Here is a 20,481-nt window from a genome sequence, read left to right as displayed (position 1 = left end):
GATGTTACACTTCCCTGTGAGATTTTGTTTGACCAAAAGCTTCCATGGATAAAATCATTTGCAAATCTTGATTTTGGCACACACTCAAATACCTAATATACTCAGCGACTCAAAACTGACTGCTCCTCATGCCATTCCCAGCACCTGGAACAGTTCCTAGCACGTAGTAGAAGTTTGTATGGATTTCCTATCATCGCCATAGCAGATTGCCACAAACTTGGTGGATAGAAGAGCACACATTTAGGATCTTACAGTTCTGGAAGTCAGGAGTCCAAAATAATTTTCACTGGACTAAAATCAAGGTGTCAGCAAGATTGCAATTCTTCTGGAGGCTCTAGGGGGAAATCCATTTCCCTGCCTTTTTCGGATTCTAGTTGCCCACATCCCTTGGCTTGTGACTTCTTCCATCAGTGGCATCATTCTCACCTCTGCTTCTATCACCACCTCTCCTCTGACTCTGACCCTCTTGACTCTTTCTTAGAAGGACCCTTGTGATTGCATTGAGCCTACCCAGATCATCCAGGATGATCTCCCAGGATCCTTAACTTATCCACGTCTGCAAAATCCCTTTGGCCATGTAAGGTAACAGACTCACAAGTTCCAAGTATTAGGACATGGACATCTTTGGTGGGAGTGGGAGGATTATTCTGTCTACCACAGAACTCAATAAATATTGGTTGAATTGTTGCATGAGCAGTAGAATCTCAGCATTGGGTTTTTTTGTTGTTGTCAAGGCGAGGAGTGTTTTGTTTGTTTTGTTTTGTTTGAGACAGGGTCTCACTCTGTTGCCCAGGCTGGAGTGCAGTGGTGTGATCACAGCTCATTGCAGCCTCAAATTCCTGGCCTCAAGCTATCCTCCCACCTCAGCCTCTCAAAATACTGGGATTACAGGCGTGAGCCACCATGCCCAGCCTCAGAAGGTTCTTTAGACAGCACCTAATCTAACCTCCTACACAGTCTAAGAATCTCTTGACTGCCAGATAGTTATTCTGCCTCCACTTGAACACCTCTGGTGCTGGGATCTTCAAATCCACCCTTCCAGGATTGGACGGCTACAGACCTTAAACATTTAGACCTTTCTAAATGCCTATGCACTGATACTACTTCTGCCCTTCTTCCTTTTGGGGAAATCTACTGATTGTATCTTCTCTATCACTATTTTTACTGTATTTTGAAAAAAGAAACTGTCTTCTTCTTATATTCATCATTTACAAATCTTTACTTAGCACATCTCTGTTAGTCATTTGGGTGCAAAAAGATAAAAGACAGCCCCATCTTTGAGAAGGATTTTGGAAAGGCAAATTCTACACATACGCAGTTAAGTAGCAATACAATTAAATGAGATCATCCATGTAAAGTGCTTAGTGCTGTCCCTGGCATATAGCAAATGCTCTTGTTGCTGTTCTTACCACTCACGCATGCTCTGAGCCAAATGGATTATTCACGGGGAGTTTGGTGAGGGTAAAGTGACTGCCAAAGGCTCAGGGAGGAGGGGAGGTGGAAGAAGGGGCAGAATGTAAACAAGCTTAGGGCAAATATATACATATATATAATATATATATATACACACACACATATATATTTTATATATATATATATATATAGCTGTATAGCTCTATATGGAGCCTTTACATATATATATGGTACCTAACAAAAGTAAGAGACAAGCCAGTGTGCTCTGTAATTCCCAGTGACTGAAGCTCAGCTTTGCCATTTTATTTCTGTTTTACAAGGAATTAGAAAACAAAGAGGTAAAGGTCAAATAACTCTCCTTGGCAAGACTAGTCAGACGTGACTTTATGGCCAACTTTAACTTTATATGAAATTAAAATGGGAACTTTGCCCCTTCCTTTAAACCACCAGCCTAACAAAGCTTTTCTTAACAATGGTGCCACATTTGGCATCTGAAGACAAGATCAAAGTGTTTCATAATCTTCTGGCAGAGAGTTGAGTTAAACACATATTTGAGATGATGAAAACAGGAACTTAGAGAAAAACAGTGAGAGAAAATTTTTTCTGTAAAATTTCTTATTAGAGACAGTAATATTGCAATTTATACATAAGAGAAGAAAAATACCATTTCTCCTAGAGAACTAGGTCCATTAAAGCAGTTTATATAGAGAAGCTGCAATTTAATACAACTGGAAAAAGGTTAGCCTAGCATCCACCACATTTTTTTGAACCCTGTTTACTCAGCTATACAAGTACTTTACAGCAAGCAGACCTCCAATTGTGTAGTTCAGTGAATGAGAAATGGGACTTGCTGCGGAATAAATTCTGGGGTGTAACTAAATTGCATACCATTTCCCATATTTTTTTTCTTTCAAATTGCCCATTACTTTAAATGAAAACATGCTTTAGAAAAGAATTGCAACCACTCAAAATTTCTCAAGGACTAGTCTCCCTTCTCCCTGGTGATAAAATGTAGTTATGTTTTTATTTTTCAATATTCTCCTGCTGAAGTAACAAGGGATTTCAAAACTTCATTCACAGTTTACCAGTAAAACCTGTAAAATTCATTTTCAGATCATTGGTTAAGCACGATCCAGCTTCAGCTCCACTTTTAGCAAATGAATCCGTCTTCGTTTCTATTCATATGACACCAGGAGCATTTCTAACGATGCCCTTCCCTGCTCACCATACTCTGTCATCCTGCACTTGATACACGGATGTGTCATCTCACTCCACCCAGGTCAGCCGGAGGAAGGCAGAACTTGGACTTAGGGAATCGGGAAGCCCGACCCACCAGGGCAACCTGCACAAGTTGCATAAGCTTTCTGAGCTTCAGTTTCCTCCTCTGAAAAATGGGAAACATCAAACTTCCCTACTTCCTAGTTTTTTTCTGAGATCAGATGAGATTGCACATGCTGAAAACACTCTAAGTGCTACTGAAATAGTAGCTCCAGTAATCATTTTTTAAAATTGTTTAATGTGTAAGATGTTTTGCTGTTTGAAAAAAAAAGTATAAGGAAAGTGCAAAAAAAAAATTCATTTTCAAGTAAAAAGATGGGGAAATAGCCTGATCTATTTTTGATTGTTCGTGTGTGTGTGTGTGTGTGTGTGTGTGTGTGTGTGTGTGTGTTCTGAGACAGGATCTCACTCTGTCATTGAGGCTAGAGTGTACCAGTGCAGTCATGGCTCACTGCAGCCTCAACCTCCTAGGCCCAAGTCATCCTCCAGCCTTAGCCTCCTGAGTAACTGGGACTACAGGCGCACACCAACTTGCCCAGCTAATTTTTTAAATTTTTTGTAGAGCAGGGTCTCACTATGTTGCCCAGGCTAGTCTCAAACTCCTGGGCTCAAATGATCCTCCCTCCTTGGCCTTCCAAAGTGCTGGGATTACAGATGTGAGCCACCATATCTGGCCTGGTTGTTCTTTTTAAAATTATTATTCCATCCCATTAAGATTCTGCCCCTCAGTGAAGTGAACCCTTCCAAGAACTACAAGAAATTTTTTTGCTCCACCTGTATCCCCACCACCCTGCTATTACTTCCTGTAACCAGAGGGAAGTCACTAGACCAATTTAAATAGAAATCTAGGAAAATCCTCATATGCTAGCATTTCATGGTTCATGATTCTTCCAGAATTTGGATTATTTTGTTTAGTATTCACTGAAGTAAGAAAAAATTAGAAGACTGCCCTTACAGTATCTTAGAGACTAAGGAATCGCTGTTAAATCCTTTTTTTTTTTTTTTTTGCATTTTGAAGTTATCTGTATTCAGTGTCAGAAAAACAAAGTCTCCTTTTTTTGCAGCATTCATTTGTGAATGTTAGAGCAAGAAATTAATCTCTTAACTGTAATATTTTAATGTCAAGTAAGCCCCTTTCTCGTAATCCCATTTGAAGTTATACACATTTTGCTACCATGAAACACACACGCTGGTTAATACAAACAAGTTACTCTGAACTGGGAAGACACCCCCAAAATGACATATTACTTCCTTCTCCTTCTCAGGAGAACTTTAATTTTATGGCCTCCAAAAGCATTTTTAAAAACCAAAACTGTTTAAGGAAGGACAGTAGGCATATCTGAATACATGATTGTCATCTCCAAGAGCAGTAAGAGGATGCTGCTGAGGAAGAAGAGGTTAGTGTCAGAGAGCTGACTTCAAAGTTCAGCCCACCTCTTGTGCGGTGGGAAGCTCAGGCACATCCCCATCCTGTGGTCCCTCAGAATCTCAACTACAGGTTCCTCATCCATGAGGTTGCGGGGGGGCGTCCAGTGAGATCATATCTGCAAACAGGCTTTCAAGATGAAAAGCATTATTTCAGTGTCAGCTTCTTATGATGAGGTGATCTGTGATATGGTCTGGCTCTGTGTCCCCACCCAAATCTCATCTTGTCCCATAATTCCCACATGTTATGGGAGGGACCAGGTGGGAGATGATTGAATCATGGAGGCGGGTCTTTCCTGTGTTGTTCTCATGATAGTGAATGGATCTCAGGAGATCTGATGGTTTTAAAAATGGGAGTTTCTTTGCACAAGCTCTCCTTCCCTGCTGCCATCCATTTAAGATGTGACTTGCTCCTCCTTCCCTTCGGCCATAATTGTGAGGGTTCCCCAGCCACGTGGGACCATGAGTTCTTGACTAAACCTCTTTCCTTTGTAAGTTGCCCAATCTCAGGTATGTCTTTATCAGCTGTGTGAAAATAGACTAATACAATCTACTGTGACAATGCCACAGAAATTGGTTCTGTCACCAGGGGCAGTCACTATGCTGTAATCAAAGCCAGTTGAAGAAGATAGTTTCTTAAAATTGGTGAACCCATCTGTGAAACTAAGGTATTCTATTTTGATCTACCTCATTTAAAATTCAATAATTCAAGGAAATGGGAACAACTAGACATGCATATCTTAAGGTAGTGATGATAGGCACCCTGATCCTAAAGGAAAGTACAGACATATCCCAATTAGCCACTCTAACGATAGTACCAGAACCCAGCCTTGCAAAACTAGTTTTTTTTTTTTTGCGTACACACCTACACAGGGAAATAAGTTTGAATGTGGGTTCCTTTTGCCCTCCTAATGGGTCTTGATTGACTGGAAGATGAGGGATAGAGACCAAAGCAAGTCTGTAATCCAAATCTGCAGTTTCCCATAGCCACTAATCCCACTTTGAGGTTGTAAATGTGTCCCTTCAATAGAATTCTAGATTTCTCCTCATCAGTTACCAACATATTACCCAATCTGTAGCATCAAGATGATGTAGCAACCTGAAATTGTCTTTTTTTTTTTTTTTTTTTTTTTTTTGAGGCAGAATTTTGCCCTTGTTGCCCAGGCTGGAGTGCAGTGGCACAATCTCAGTGCACCGCAACCTCCGCCTCTCAGGTTCAAGGGATTCTCCTGCCTCAGCTTCCCGAGTACCTGGGATCACATGCTTGGCTAATTTTTGTATTTTTAGTAGAGACGGGGTTTCTCCATGTTGATCAGGCTGGTCTTGAACTCCCGACCTCAGGTGATCCACCTGCCTCGGCCTCCCAAAGTGCTGGAACTACAGGCGTGAGCCACCGCGCCCGGCCTGAAACTGTCTGGTGTTAATGGGCTTGCTGCAGCTTCTCCCACCTTGACCGTATTAATCATAGCATTGCAGGCTGTGCCTTGGCCCCATACTTGTGAGTCATAAAAGGCATTTACATCAAATCTCTGACTATATTTATACTCTCTGTTTCTGTCAGTTCCGAAGATTTAGTATCCCACTTCATGAACCTCAAAACCTAGTTTAATACTATGGAAAGTCACCTATGTCTCATTGTGCACACAAAGCCTAACTCCGTAATTCAGACTTAAGGTGACAAAGGGCGGACTAGATGGAGCCTCAACACAGAAAAAGACCGAAATGCAAAGAGTCACCCACAGACACTCAGAGTGGTAGCTAATGGGTTGAGTCTTCTCAAGTGATGCCTCATTGAAGAGGAAGCTCCAAGGTGACTGGGCATAAACACCTTATCAGGCTACAGCCTTTGCTTCCTTGTCCAAGTGGCATTCTGAAATTAATGCCTTTCATGCAGAACACACCCAACATTTGAAAAGTAACAAGATTTAGTGCTTACAGGGGCTGTTTGGTATCTTTTTCACCAAAACCAGAAGTGTTTCCCATTCACCCCGAGTGTGTGTGTGTGTGTGTGTGTGTAAGATACCAGATTAATTTTGTTTACAAAATATTCACATTGGAACCATGAGGTTTATTGAGAGTCCCTGGAAAATTACACCCTCCAAGCAAACATCTCATTCACCTGGGCTTTCATATCAGTGCACCGCATTCCTGGTGAGAGTTGATGACAGGTGCATCTCTGTCCCAGCAACCTGTTCACTGTTGATGAATTAATGAAAATAAACCTGGGACTCATGTGAAGCATTTGAGCAAGTGTAATAGAAGGCTGTGAATAAGAGCTATGGATACAAATAGGTCAGACTCAAGAAGCCCGGCAGAGGTCAGATGGCCCCTTTTACAGTGGGATGCACTGTTTTGGGAATTCAGATTAACCACGATCAGACTCCCCAGACCTGATAGCCATATACAAGAGAGATCTAATACAGCCCAGCCTATACGGTGGGTGTAAGTCTGATCATCTAACAGTAATACTAAATATTGAGGGAGAGGACTCCATGGTTTCCTCTCCACATTACCTAGATATATACAATAGCTGTTTGACAAACAAGCAGATTTAGATTAAACAGCCCTTTTCCAGGAAATACTCTTGAGCCTCGTCTATGCAGCTGCACCTTAGGCAAACTTATTAATTGCTTCAAATAGGTCCCTGTCTTAAATCCAAAATTCCCTGAGAATTTGGAAACTCCTCAAGGTCCCTGTCTTGAGGAGTAATTGATATTTTTCCCCTAGAAGCAGAGCCTGAGATGAGAATTCTCATGCAAGTGCATTATTCGGGAGCCCTCTGAGGAGAAGCCGGATAGGGCAGGGGTAAGAGCTAAGCAAGGATGTGGTCCTGGCTCCATCCTATCTTCAGCCTGAGACCACAGAGAGCTCTGGGGTCCAGCTTGCACCATGGATTCATCCCATCTTGAGGCAGGGAGCCAGACTGCATTGGGCCCTTAGCAGCAGTTTGGTGGATGGGTGCCTGGCCAGGTAAGCAGAGGGGAGGGGATGCCCCTACACTGATGAAACCAAATCCATAGGAGCCATGCAGAGTGGTAAAAGAAGTGGTTCTCATCCCATCCTGACCTCACTAAGGACATGATAGCATGGTCGTGGGCCCCTCGCATGACCTCACTGAACATCAGTTTCCTCATCCGTAAAATGGAAGAGTGGATGGCAGGGTTGGATTAGGTGATCTCTAAACTCCAAGCTCTGAATTGCGATAATTTCAACAAGGGAAGTGGTGGAGAGGCTTGTTGAGGAATAACTGATGTTTTTTCTATTCACAGAAGAGAATTCATTAATGTAAATATGCCCCTGAATGACCACTCCGTTAAAAGCTCTTCTCTTACCTGGAATGGCACTGAATGCACAGGCAACTCTAAGAGATGGGCAGTAAAATTTCCCTGAAGACATATATTCTAAACAGGATGGCAAGAATCTGTCTTTAAATCAAGTGTTTTGAGGGCAGTTTACCTCAAGAGAGGGTTAATACAACCAGACAACCTCATTTAACTGACTCAGGCATCAAAGTGAATTAGAGGCAAGAGGCTGGTGTAAAGCACAAGCCAGAGGCTGTCCCTTCAAAATGGTACAACCTCTATGGGGAGCAGTTTGGCAAAATTCTATCAAAATTATAAATACATTTACCCTTTGACCATGCGGTCCCCTCTCTTGAAATTTAGCCTGCAGTATGAAATGATATTTATGCAAATTTACCTACTGTGCCACTTTTTCCAAAAAAAAAGTCCAAGACTGGAAACTACTCACTGATCCATCAATAAAGAACTAATTAACAGCAATTATGGTACCATACATACAATAGAATACTGTGCAACTGACGTTATTTGGTACTGAGACCATTCTGTACTTATATGGAAATTTCTCCAGGATACACTGATCAGAGAAAAAGCAAATGGAGGAGGAATGTATTATAGAATAGTATTATATCATAAACACATATGTATATATAAAAAAAAGCATAATTCTTTTGTATAAGAAATGGAGATCATAATATCTATTTATGTTCACATGTATCCCTGGATGTCTAGAAGTCATTTTTGTGTACCTCAAGAACAATCTGTATAAGTGGTTACCTATAAGGGGTGACAGAGTGGAGAAATGATACAGATGAAGACAGAGGTAGAAAGTGAGAGTTCTCACCTAGTGCCTTTTTATAAAATTTTCTTCTGAATTTTTTTCCAAACACCATGGGCTACTCCATAAGGAAGACAGCATCTGTTTGATTAAAAAACAAAATGAAAAATTTAAAGGTAGGCATCAATAAAAACTGATCACCCCGACTTCCTTTATTTCATGCTTTGGTTCGGGGATTGGCAAGTTATGGCTGAATAGTTGCCCTGTAGGGGACGGGCACGGTGGCTCACGTCTGTAATCCCAGCACTTTGAAAGGCCGAGGTAGGCAGATAACTTGAGGTCAGGAGTTTGAGACCAGCCTGGCCAACATGGTGAAACCCTGTCTCTACTAAAAATACAAAAATGCGCCCAGCACGGTGGCACATGCCTGTACTCCCAGCTACTGGGGAGGCTGAGGCCCAAATTGTTTGAACCCAGGAAGTGGAGGTTGCAGTGAGCCGAGATTGCACCACTGTGCTCCAGCCTGGGCAACAGGGCGAGACTATGTCTCACAAAAAAAAAAAAAAAATAAGTAGTTGCTACAGGAGAACAGGAGACACAGTGGCTCACGATGATGAAAATAGTTACTATCTGGCCCTTTACAGAAAGTGATTGCCAACCCCAGCTTTAAAATCTGGAGTTACTCATAAAACAGCTGTGATCACACCTACTAGTAAGCTTCTGATATCAAAGGATTTTGTCTTCTTGAAGTCAGCCTTCCTGTCCACAGATAGCTTTTGCACTTAAAAAAAAAAAAAAAAAAAAACCCGGTGAGATACTGTACTGGTTAAGAAGAGAGCATGCACTCAGGACAGATGACCACGTTTAATTCTGAGCTCTGTCCCTCACTACCCTGTCACCTCTGGCAAGTTAACTTTAGAATTCATTAATTTTAGAATTCTCAGTGTCTTTGTCTGTAAAATGTTGTCCCTCATAAAATTGTTTGGAAGTGCCTCCCTCTTATAGTTGTTTGGAAGCTCAAGTATGCCAGTGTTGCCAAGGAGTTCAGCACAATAACTGCTGTTATTATTATCTAATATTGTGATTTTTCTAACAGGGTGATGACCAGTTAAATGTATTTGGAGAGGACACCATGGGAGGTGAGTTTTCCTTACTGATCAGATCAAAGTTGTCATTACAGTAACTTTGACCATGCCTTTTTAATTAAACATCAACTTAAGAGATAAAATATTAACAGCATCACTTTTTCCTTAGCCAGGGAGCATGATTAAGAGTAGAACTCTTTGGGTCTCTCTTGCCTCCATCCATGTAAAGAACCAAAGGGGTGCATTACTAAGAGATGCATTTCCTAACTGCCCAGAGAACAGGACTCCGGAGAGGCTCAGCGAAAAGAGAATGCTCTACTGAAATATCTTTGAAACATGCTTAACACCAGGTCCCCACTGGAAGATTCAAGTATATAATAGCATCCAAAGCTCTCCCACAAGTCCTGCAGTAAAAACAGTTGTTAAACTTTAATTCAACATTCTTTAAACATAATTGAAACACAAAAGTCTTTTTCCTGCATGGTAGTTACTATTCTGCATGTACCTTTGAGACCCAACCTATCCTACACCAGGATTATACTGCTTTGTAATTTTTGTCATACTAAAAGTTTTGCAAATGGCCAGGTGCAGTGGCTCACGCCTGTAATCCCAGCACTTTGGAAGGCCAAGGCAGGTGGATCACTTGAGGTCGGGAATTCAAGACCAGCCTGGCCAATATGGTGAAACTCTGTGTCTATTAAAAATACAAAACAATTTAGAAAGGCATGGTGGTGCACACCTGTAATCCCAGCTATTCAGGAGGCTGAGGCAGGAGAATTGCTTGAACCCAAGACGATGAGGTTTCAGTGAGCCAAGGTTGCATCACTGCACTCCAGCCTGGGTGACAGAGTGAGACTACATCTCAAAAAAAAAAAAAAAAGTCTTGGAAAAAGTAAAAATTCCATCCGTAACTAGCTATGCATGTAACTGAAAATAGATATGATTATGTGAATTTCGGACTATCCAAAAAAGAAAAGGTTCATAATTGTCCTAAGTAAAAATACCTTCTAACATTTCTATACTGTAATAAAAGTTATAATATAAGTCATGGAAATATATTTATAGTATTGATTCTAAACACATATAAGTAAGTGAGTTGGCTTTTTAAATAACCCCAGCTCTAATCCTGCATAGATCCATGAGCACAAGGTGGTAGGTAAAGTGTCATTTGATGATAATGGCAGGAGCAGTATGTGAAAATCACAGTCACCAAATGACATCATGGTGATTCATGAGGAGAGGTATAAATATATGAGCCATAACTTAGCTGTCACTTAGCTAAGTGCAAATCATCAACTTGGTCTCAACTGGGTAGGGGATGACTGATTGCCTAATAAATTTTCCCTTTTATTCTAGTTATAAAATTAACACATACTGTAGAAATTTTTTCAGGTATAAAATAAGAGCCATTTAAAATCTTATGACTTATAAATGATCATGGTTAATGTTTTGGTACATTTCATTCCAATGCATTGCCTATATATCTATTTCTACATAGTTGAGAATGCATATGTATATATAAGTATCTCCAAATGTTTTGTATATATCATAACATAAACATGTTCCCATGTCATTAAAAAACTATATACTTAATTTGTAATGACTACATTAGATGAATGTCATATACCATCATTAATTTTAAAATAACTATTTTTGAAAACTGAAATAGGATACAATCATACCCAAAAAAAAAAATCAAAATAATAACCAGGGTCATTTTCCTGGATTGCAAATAGACTCAGAGTTCCTCAGCTTCGTAAACACAAACTCACAGGCTGGAGAACCTGAGCTGACCATCTGGTCCCACATGTTAGGAACACCAGTGTATCTGCCTTTAATAGAAAACTCCAAACAATATAAGGTGTTTCCTGTCACCATGGGTTATTCTGTAAGGATATAACCTTGTAAGGAGACTGGATTTGATTTAAAAATTCATTTTGTTTGTTTGTTTTTTGTTGTGGAAACCATATGGTTTCAACGATCCCAAACTTACTTCTGTCCTCTGTTTCCAGCACTTTCTCAGCTCTTTGTTCCCAACCCAATTCATCATGCCCCATGCTCTCTCTTTCTCGGGTAGAGCTGGGGCTTCACTCAGCTAATTGTGAATTCCTACAAAATGTGGTATTGTGCATATAAATGAACTACCCCAATTTCACTAAAAAATGTTTCCTGTCAGAATAATGATCTAACTTTCAAAAGTAGTTATCTACAGAAAATATGAACTGTTGTTACTCAGATAGATTTATTTTAAAAGGAAATTTTATATCACTACCTTAAATGGAAAATAACATTATTTGCTCTAAGCAGAAACTATGTTTAAAAATATTATTTTCCAGATACTCTACTTGTGTTTTAACCATCTGTATTAAAAGGAAGCTTAGCAAATGTTTTAAACATGAAATAACACCGAACTGAGATACTTAGGATGATTTAAAAGTAATTTTTTAAAATAGTTTTCTTTGTGATTCATGCTATTTAATGACATAAATTTTTGCCACCAAAAGTTGATCATGCATGTTAAAATAAAAATACCTTACCAGGATAGGGAAATAAGACTGAAATGGCCAGGGTGCGGTGGCTCACGCCTATAATCCCAGCACTTTGGGAGGCCAAGGCAGGGGGATCACTTAAGGCCAGGAGTTCAAGACCAGCCTGGCCAACATGGTGAAACCCCCTCTCTACTAAAAATACAAAAAGTAGCCAGGTGTGGTGGCATGCCTGTAATCCCAGCTATTCGGGAGCCTGAGACAGGAGAATGGCTTGAACCTGGGAGGTGGAAGTTGCAGTGAGTCAGGATAAAGACACTGCACTCTAGCCTGGGCAACAGAGTGAGACCATCTCACAAACAAACAAAAAGACTGAAATGGTCATTGGTGCTTACTAATTGTAGCCTGTTCACACATTTATTCAACTTCAAGTTTTTGTTATCAAATAAAACTACAAGGTTTGGGTTTTACATAACATGAGTAAAACCAGGGCTTCAATACAGTTTTTCTTGCCAATAACTTAAGTTATTTTTATTTTGAAGGTTTCATGGAAGATTTGAGAAAGTGTAAAATTATTTTCATGATTGGTGAGTAGCAGCCCTTGCATTTTCTAACAATACAATTGCTAATAATAAGAATTTGGTAGTGAAAAAGACTATTTATTTCTCACCCTATTTTGAAGTCTTTTTGGTCAAAATAGTACCCCAAGTTTTCCAGGTTCTTTCTTTCATGTATGCAGTTTTATATTGCTTTGGGATTTGTATCTTTTCAGCATGGGAAAAGTAGGACTTGAAAGAATGTCAAACTTCTGAGTTTAGCTCTACAGTAACAAAGTGCATTAAAAGGGTAAGAGGTTGTCATGTGTTAAAATCTAACACACATGTTTTCTGTTTGAACACTGACCCTCTCCTTCCTAAACTGAATGCATCAGTTGCCACATGTTCAAATATACCTCAATAGCCAGACCCTGTATTCTACACAGCAAACAGAAAAAACTGTCTAATTTGCTCTTTGCTCTAGTACAGTGAAACTTATTGATGGATTAATTGTGGGAGAAAATGTGTTTGAGGTCTACCAACATTTTCTGAGCACCCACTATGCTCCAGGTTATCTCAATTAATCCTTATACAGTCCCATTACCTAGTCCATTCCTATTACATATCTATTATATAGACAAGAAAACTGAGAGACTCAGGAAGGTTAAGGAACTTGTCCAAGGTAAAGGGAATTGGTTGTGCAGTAGTTAAAAATGCACAAAAAAGGACAAATATTATCCTTTCAAAACTTAGTACTTTTTCCTCTAATCATTTAAGGGCCTCAAAAAATTAGCACACCTGCCTGTACATTTTCCAGAAAATGTCTATTTATATTCAGAAATAGTGAAAAGGTCCACACCTCCTCAATGAATGGGAAAAGAATGGTTGTCAACACTGCAGAAATATAATCAGATAAACTTAGACTCTTGCAAGTTAAAATCAGAATGCCTCCTTGGAAATCTCTGAGTAAAGTTCCCTCATTATTAGATGAGGAAACTGAGGCCCAGGGAAGTTAAGGGGTCTGATCACAGTCATTCAATTAACTGGTAGCAGGGAGGGGACCAGGGTCACTGACTGAAGTTCCTCACTCCAGGCTTCTCCCTCCTCCACACACAACCCAGTTGTGTTGGTTGTTAACCTGAATGCAAACTGTCTCACACATTCCGCCATCTGACACGTGCTTATTAAATATTGAACCCCGCTGGGTAGTGAGGACTCACTGAGCTGCCATCTTAGATGAAGAGAATAATGGATGTATCATTAACCTTGAAAAGTATTAGGAAGGAACCAAGGAGCTGAAATAGGGAACAGCCTGGGTCAAGTGTTCGGAGTAAAATTAGGTGATTACTTTAGAGAGGGTGACCAGGGAAGGCTTCCCTAAGAACGTAACATTTAAACAGAGAGATAAAAGGAGAGATGGGTCCAGTGAAGGGATGAATGGGAGGTGAGAGGAGGCAAAGAGAATAGTGTGTGTCAAGCAGTGGGAATTCTTGAGACCTACCTTAGGTCCATTTGTCATCTGCTTACCTCTAGTTGACCTTAACCTTGGGAACTGGATGGACTCTTCCCACACTTAGTTTACGTTTTTTTCAGAAAGTAAAACTTTGTTGCTTATATCTCTTATTGAAGAGTAACCCAATGTCATAATTTCAAAGGAAAATCAGTTGTGCTATAGATTACTAAAATTCCCTTTTCTACATAAATTTTAATAATCAGTTTTCTTGGCATCCAGACCATACACAGAGTCTTATATTTTCTATTCAATTTTTATATTAGGAACCAAGTTAGGAAAAGGGGAGACCCTTTAAACTTGACAGCTAGGAATTCAAAGTAGGAGCCTGTATTAGTCAGAGTTCTCTAGAGGGACGGAACTAATAGAATACATCTATACATATAGGAATTTATTAAGTATTAACTTACTTGATCACAAGGTCCCACAATAGGTTGTCTGCAAGCTGAGGAGCAAGGAGAGCCAGTACAAGTTGCAAAACTGAAGAACTTGGAGTTTGAGGACAGGAAGCATCCAGCACGGGGGAGACATATAGGCTGAGAGGGTAGGCCAGTCTCTCCTTTTCACTTTTTTCTGCCTGCTTTATATTTGCTGGCAGCTGATTGGATTGTGCTCACCAGATTAAGAGTGGATCTGCCTTCCCCAGCCCACTGACTCAAATGTTAATCTCTTTTGGGAACACCCATACAGACACACCCAGGATCAATACTTTGTATCCCTCAATCCAATCAAGTTCACACTCGGTATTAACCATCACAGAGCCCTTTATTATCACATAGAAATCTGTGTTTTTAAAAATGTGGTCCAAAGAAACTTCCAAAAATAATACAGTATGTTTTGTGGTTGTTGTTACTGTCTTGGCAGTAATATTACCTCAGACTTATCTATTGTTTAACACTCACAGTTGAACTGTGCAATGTATTGTCAAATGCCACTTCCTCTCTCTAGACATGACTAAAGACCTCACCTGTTACTAAGTCCTGTGCCCTTCAGAGGGTCAAACAGCACAGTAGAAGATCTTTGGAATTAGACAAAGCTCGAGACCTCTAAGGGTCCATAGATCACCCTCTAAGAATTGCTACACTGAGCAAAAGATTTTTCTTCTATCTAACCAAACTCTCCTGTATTTCAATTTATGGATCAGTCACTCTTCTGGTAAAAGAGATTTCAGCTTACTGTTTGGGCCATAGAAGGTACAAAGCCACTGTGATACAAGGAAAAATGACTGTTCTTTTTCTAGTGTACATACTGGACTCTGAGAATTAAGGCCTTAGTTCTAAATACTTCCTTGACAGGTGGCAGAATGGTATTTTGGAACTGCTTTATTATAAGTCAATTTAAACCTTATAAAAATATTCCAGATGTCATAGACACACCCATAGCTGTTTTGATGAGTTTTAATAATCAAAAGTCAGTTTCTTTCAGTGAAACAGTGTGGTTTTGTCTATTTGAGAAGATGGCTGAATTGTCACTTTTCAAATTATTGTCTTGGCATATACCCAAAAAACACTGGGGCTGTGGTATTAGCCAGAATCTAGGTTGACGTCCTCACTATTTGTCTTAAGACAAAATTAATATGCTTAAAGCATTCTTCCCCTGTTTTAACATATCCATTAGCTCCTTTTTGTCCACAGAAAGGTCCAGACTTCTTAGACTGGCCTTCTGGTCTTTCCCATTTCCCATCACACTCCCATGTCAATCTTTGCCTCCAGCCACGCCTGCATCCTTATTATCGCTTGAGCTTGTCGCACTTTGCCAGCACTTTCATTTGAAATGTCTTCTCCCCTATTAATCATGCCCCAAGGTCAGAGTTAAGTTCTAGCTCCCTGAGAACTCAGCTGTAATCACCAGCCTTCCTCTCTGCGCTCCTCCTCCCTTGTGTCTACATCATTCATTCGGTACTACTTAATGACTAGAACAACAAATATTTGTTGGAATAATGAATTCTTTAAGAAGCAGTGTGGTCTGTTTCCATAACAACCAAAATTGCAATTGGGATTCTTGGCCTAGAGCTGGCAAGCAGCTTGTTGCTGCTGTGGCTTTTTCTTGCAGGATGGTTTTCATGTTAATTAGGAACCTAATCAGATGCTCCTTTCTCCACGAAGCTGCTACCCTCTCACTGAGAACAAGTAAAAGCAACTTTTCCCCTGAGCTGGTGCTGTTTCTTGCTCATTTGTAGGGCAGTAGTCATGGATGGGAGCAGGTGATAGCACTGATGGTCATCTGAGTAGAAAAAATGTTCAGGGCAAGTGTACCATCTGCACCAAAGGGGAAGGTGGCAAGGACGGACCCAGTCGACCCTTTGAATAGTATGTGAATAGTACATTCTTGTTCCCGAAGAAAACAGCTCAGTAGCTGTTTATAAATAAAATACCTTTCAAAGAACAAAGAAGGGATCCCACACGGTAGGTCCAGATGATCGAAAGGACTGAAAAAGATGCTGTGGACTTCGGTTGTTCACATACAAGATGTAAGAACCTGCGCTGATATGCAAGACGGGGACTCAATCATTTCTGATAACTGAAAATTGTTTGGAAAATGTAAAAATACCCTTTAAAGAGCCTCATTATGTCCCACTAACAGGTTCCTACAGTTTTTCACAACCTTTTCTGGTACATTTCTTTCGTTTTTTTCTTTCTTTTTTTCTTTTCAATCTCTTGATCGTTATTTTGCTATAAGCCCATTTATTTTGGCTTCTTTTTCCCTTCTCCATTTTTCATTGCCTGCCTATGCCCAAAATGTGACACAATCTAAATTCCTCCTAATTTATACCCAAAGCTTGGGTAGAAGTGCTCCCATTTGGAAAACACATCTGACTTTTCAGGTGAGCTATGATGTTAATGACATAATGATCAAGACATCATTCAAAGGCCATAGCTTTCGATGTGTCAGGGACACAGGTGGCCTGGTGTACATTGGCATTAGCGCTGTGATAAACTGTTTTTAAGTAGTGAGCTTTGGGAGGTATTTCTGCAATATTTTATGTTAATTTCTGTGTTTTTAACCACTGCACAAATAGTCCTATCTATTTTCCTAAGGAAAACTGGAGAAATAAGAGTTTTTGCTTAAAACTCAATATTGCAATGCCTGCCACTATTTCATTATAGCCATGTTGCCATTTCATTATTGCCTTATTATTAAAAAAACATGAACTGAAATTTTTTTTTTTTGAAACGGAGTTTCACCCTTTCTCCCAGGCTGGAGTGCAGTGGTGCTATCTTGGCTCACTGCCACCTCTGCGTTCTGCTTTCAAGTGATTCTCCTGCCTCAACATCCTGAGTAGCTGGAATTATAGGTACCCGCCACCATGCCTGGCTAATTTTTATGTTTTTAGTAGAGACGGGGTTTCACCATGTTGGCCAGGCTGGTCTCGATCTCTTGACCTCGTGATCCACCTGCCTCGGCCTCCCAAAGTGCTGGGATTACAGGCGTGAGCCCTCGTGCCCGGCCATGCATTGATTTTTTTAAAGTCTCTACTTGGTGCTTAACATGAACACTTTTGATGGAATTGACTCACATATTTGATTAAATTAGATATGAAAGAAATCGGGTTATTTTAACTCAGTGTGGCTGTAACAGCAGCCAACATTTGTTGAGCAGTTAACACATACCAGACACCGCATAAAGCACTTTATAATGTTATCTCACTGAATGCTCATACCCATCTTCTGGAGTAAGCACAATTACTATCCTGATTTTTCGAGTAAGACATTAGGGAGTTCAGTTATTTGCTAGTAAGTGGTGGATCTGGAGGTTGAAAGCATGAATTTTGGCAAAAAACACTGCCTGTTGTTTTTGTTTTTTCTTGAAGTGACAGGCTTTATTTATTTTCAAGAAAATGTCTGCCAGATACTGAAGTCTGAAAAAACACAGTTTGTTTGTTAGATGCTCTTTCAGAAAGTAGACACAGTGTTCACTTTTAAAAGCAACTGATTCGGCTACTTAAATAATCACACAAGTGCTTTTCCCAAAACAAAAGCAAAAACCATAGGTGTGCTAAAGAGTCTTATGTGTATTTCCCATTTTGTCACACAGAATATTAAAATGATGTGTGCTTAAGGGTAAAAATTAAATAAAATGTGTCTTTTTTTACTGCTTCATCAAGGGCATTCTTAGGTAACATTGGCATTTTCTTTCTTTTCTCTGTTTTTAACTGTGAGTACGTGGTAGTGAAGCACACAGCTAGTACAGCAGGACTAGTAACACTGCTGCCATGCACCACAGGTTTACAACCATTGCTTCTGCACCACCTCCGAAAAGCTAATAATCTCTTAGTGTTATAATGAATATAGGGGACCTCTAATGTCTGTGGACCACACTTTGAGAACCACTACCGTGGGGTTACTTGGGGGTTGGGGTGGGTATGTTGAGCACGTACGTAGGACAGAGAGAAACCCCAGATATAGTACTTAGGGATCTCAAAGGGAAAAAGTTCCTCGTGCCTTTCCAAGCAAATAACCTCACAAATGTGAAGAAGAGGTGGGGGGAAAATAGTGTGTCTGCTGAAAGCCCTGTTTCTCTGGGCTCCTGTTGGCCTGGAAAAAGTTCTGAGTGTTTCTCTGTGGCCAGTGGTGCAACGGGTGCCTAAAAGGAAAGTCTGTGCACTTGTCAGAAGAAGGCAAAGAGGCTATAGCAGGAGGTCTCAAAGCAGGGGGCTGGATGGAAGGTGGAGGGGGTACAGCCCAGAGGAGCAACAGCACCAGGAAGAACCAGAACTGAAGGGAGGGCAAAGAAAACCTGCAAGGTGGGAGAATGGCCCTGACATGGAGACTGAACTTTGAACTGGACTATCAAGGTTATCAAAAATCACTGGACTGGACTAAGAAAACCCAGACTGGATTTGATTGAGTTTCCACTCTGAAGTGAAGTCGGGCAGCTCATGAGCTGGGGGAGGGTGTGATGGTTAATTTTAGGTGTCAACTTGACTAGGTTAAGGGATACACAGCTAGCTGGTAGAGCATTATTTCTGGCTGTGTCTGTGAAAGTATTTCCAGAAGAGACTGGCATTTGAATCAGTGAACTGAGTAAGGAAGATCCACCCTCACCAATGTGGGTGGGCACCATCCAGTCTGTTCTGGCTCAGCTAGAACCAAACAGCTGAGGAAAGATGAATTTGCTCTCTCTCTTCTAGAGCTGGGTCATCCATTTTCTCCTGCCCTTGGACACCAGCAGCAGTCCCCCACCACCCCGCCAGGTTCTCGGGTCTTTGGACTCAGACTGAACTACACCCCCCCACCTTCCCTGTTCCTCTGCTTGTAGAAGGCCTATTATGGAACTCCTTGGGCTTCATAATGGAGTGAACCAATTCTCATAATAAGCCCGTGTGTATATATGGGCTCGTAATGGGAATAAGAAGCAACAGGATATATACACCCTGTCGCTTCTGTTTCTCTGGAGAACACTGATATGCAGCTGGGGTCACCTAGAAAATAAGTTGCCATCTGACTCTCCAGCCTTTGGCCTGGCCCAACTGGAGCACTGTTCCAGCTCCAAACACAGGCACCAGATCTCCACAGTTCTTTCTCCCCTGAAGGGATGCAGACACCAAGGGCCTCTTTCATACTATCCCAGGCTGGACACCTGTATTTTCAAAGTCCAGGCCATTCAGAATGGGAGAGTAAAGAAAAAGAGACATTGGACTGCTTTCCAAGAGAGCCTCAAATGCATTTACCAACTAATGAGATATATTTCTAATGTTGGAGAAATGTGGGCATTTTGTGGTGACAATGATCCTACTTAATTATATAAACCTTTTCACTGCAAAAAGGCTGTAAGTAATGTTTAACTAGAATGCAATGCATTCTTCATTTAATCAAAGCAAATTAATAAGCCTTTATCAAGGGCTTACTATGCTCAAAGAACCGTGAACTCCAGAGAGACATAAAACGGTCCTTGCAACACTGCATGACATGGCAGGAATTTAGGACTCATCTAGAAGGGCAAATTACTACTAAACAGAAAAGAGCCCAAGTACATGAGGTTACCCGGTAAAGGGAATGGAGGCCTCATACTCAATGTGTCCCTACCCATTGGTTGAAATCTTTTTGGAAGCACTATTAATTCATCAACTAAGGCACCTGATGAAGTTTTAGGCATTTGGCCTGTTCACTAAAGGCTAAGTGTATTCAAGGAAATGGCCAGTGTTCCTTGTCTGTGTAGTCCTGCTTATTGATTAGCAATTGAGTAAGGGGACATCACCAGGCTGACTCACTGAGAGCCTCTTTTGCTTTTTTAGAGAGCCAGTCGGAATGATCAGGGGATACTGGCAGATGCTGCAGGATCTAGCAGGCCCCAGCACTGGAGAGGAGAGAATATCCAAAGTCTTGTGTTTGTATCCAAGTTCTGTGTACCCTTGGGCCAACCCCTTATCTCCTCTGGATTTCTTTTAAAATAACAAAATCTCTGTCAGCTCCAAATTTGAGTGACTAAGTTAACATGTTGATAAGTGTTCTTTTAATTGGAAACTTGTACAACAGAGACATAGCCCAAGTATAAGTGAAGCATGAAGGCAACTAAATAAGTCAAATACCCCATCCTCTAGCCTTAAAATGTTCATTTTAATTATCTAATAACAAGATTAAAACTAACATATACCGGTGACCTACTGTGTTTCAGATACTGTGCTGTCTTCATATGTAGTATCCTTTTTTTTTTTTTTTTTTTTTTTTTTT

The 20,481-nt window shown here is 40.5% G+C and overlaps 1 protein-coding gene across 2 annotated transcripts in view; it reads left to right on the top strand.

Moving 5' to 3' along the window:
* AK5 (adenylate kinase 5) overlaps positions 1 to 20,481 on the top strand; it is a 279,140-nt gene that overhangs the window by 198,812 nt on the left and 59,847 nt on the right. For both annotated transcript variants that reach the window (XM_023209150.1, XM_023209155.1), the window contains exons 9-10: positions 9,290 to 9,332; positions 12,307 to 12,351. In XM_023209150.1, the coding sequence (XP_023064918.1) occupies positions 9,290 to 9,332; positions 12,307 to 12,351 (88 nt within the window). The remainder of the gene's footprint in view (positions 1 to 9,289; positions 9,333 to 12,306; positions 12,352 to 20,481) is intronic.

This window comes from Piliocolobus tephrosceles, chromosome 1 (assembly GCF_002776525.5).
Source record: "Piliocolobus tephrosceles isolate RC106 chromosome 1, ASM277652v3, whole genome shotgun sequence".
NCBI classification, from domain to species: domain Eukaryota; kingdom Metazoa; phylum Chordata; class Mammalia; order Primates; family Cercopithecidae; genus Piliocolobus; species Piliocolobus tephrosceles.
The sequence above is the reverse complement of the archived record's forward strand: the minus strand, read 5'-3'. Positions and strand labels throughout refer to the sequence as shown.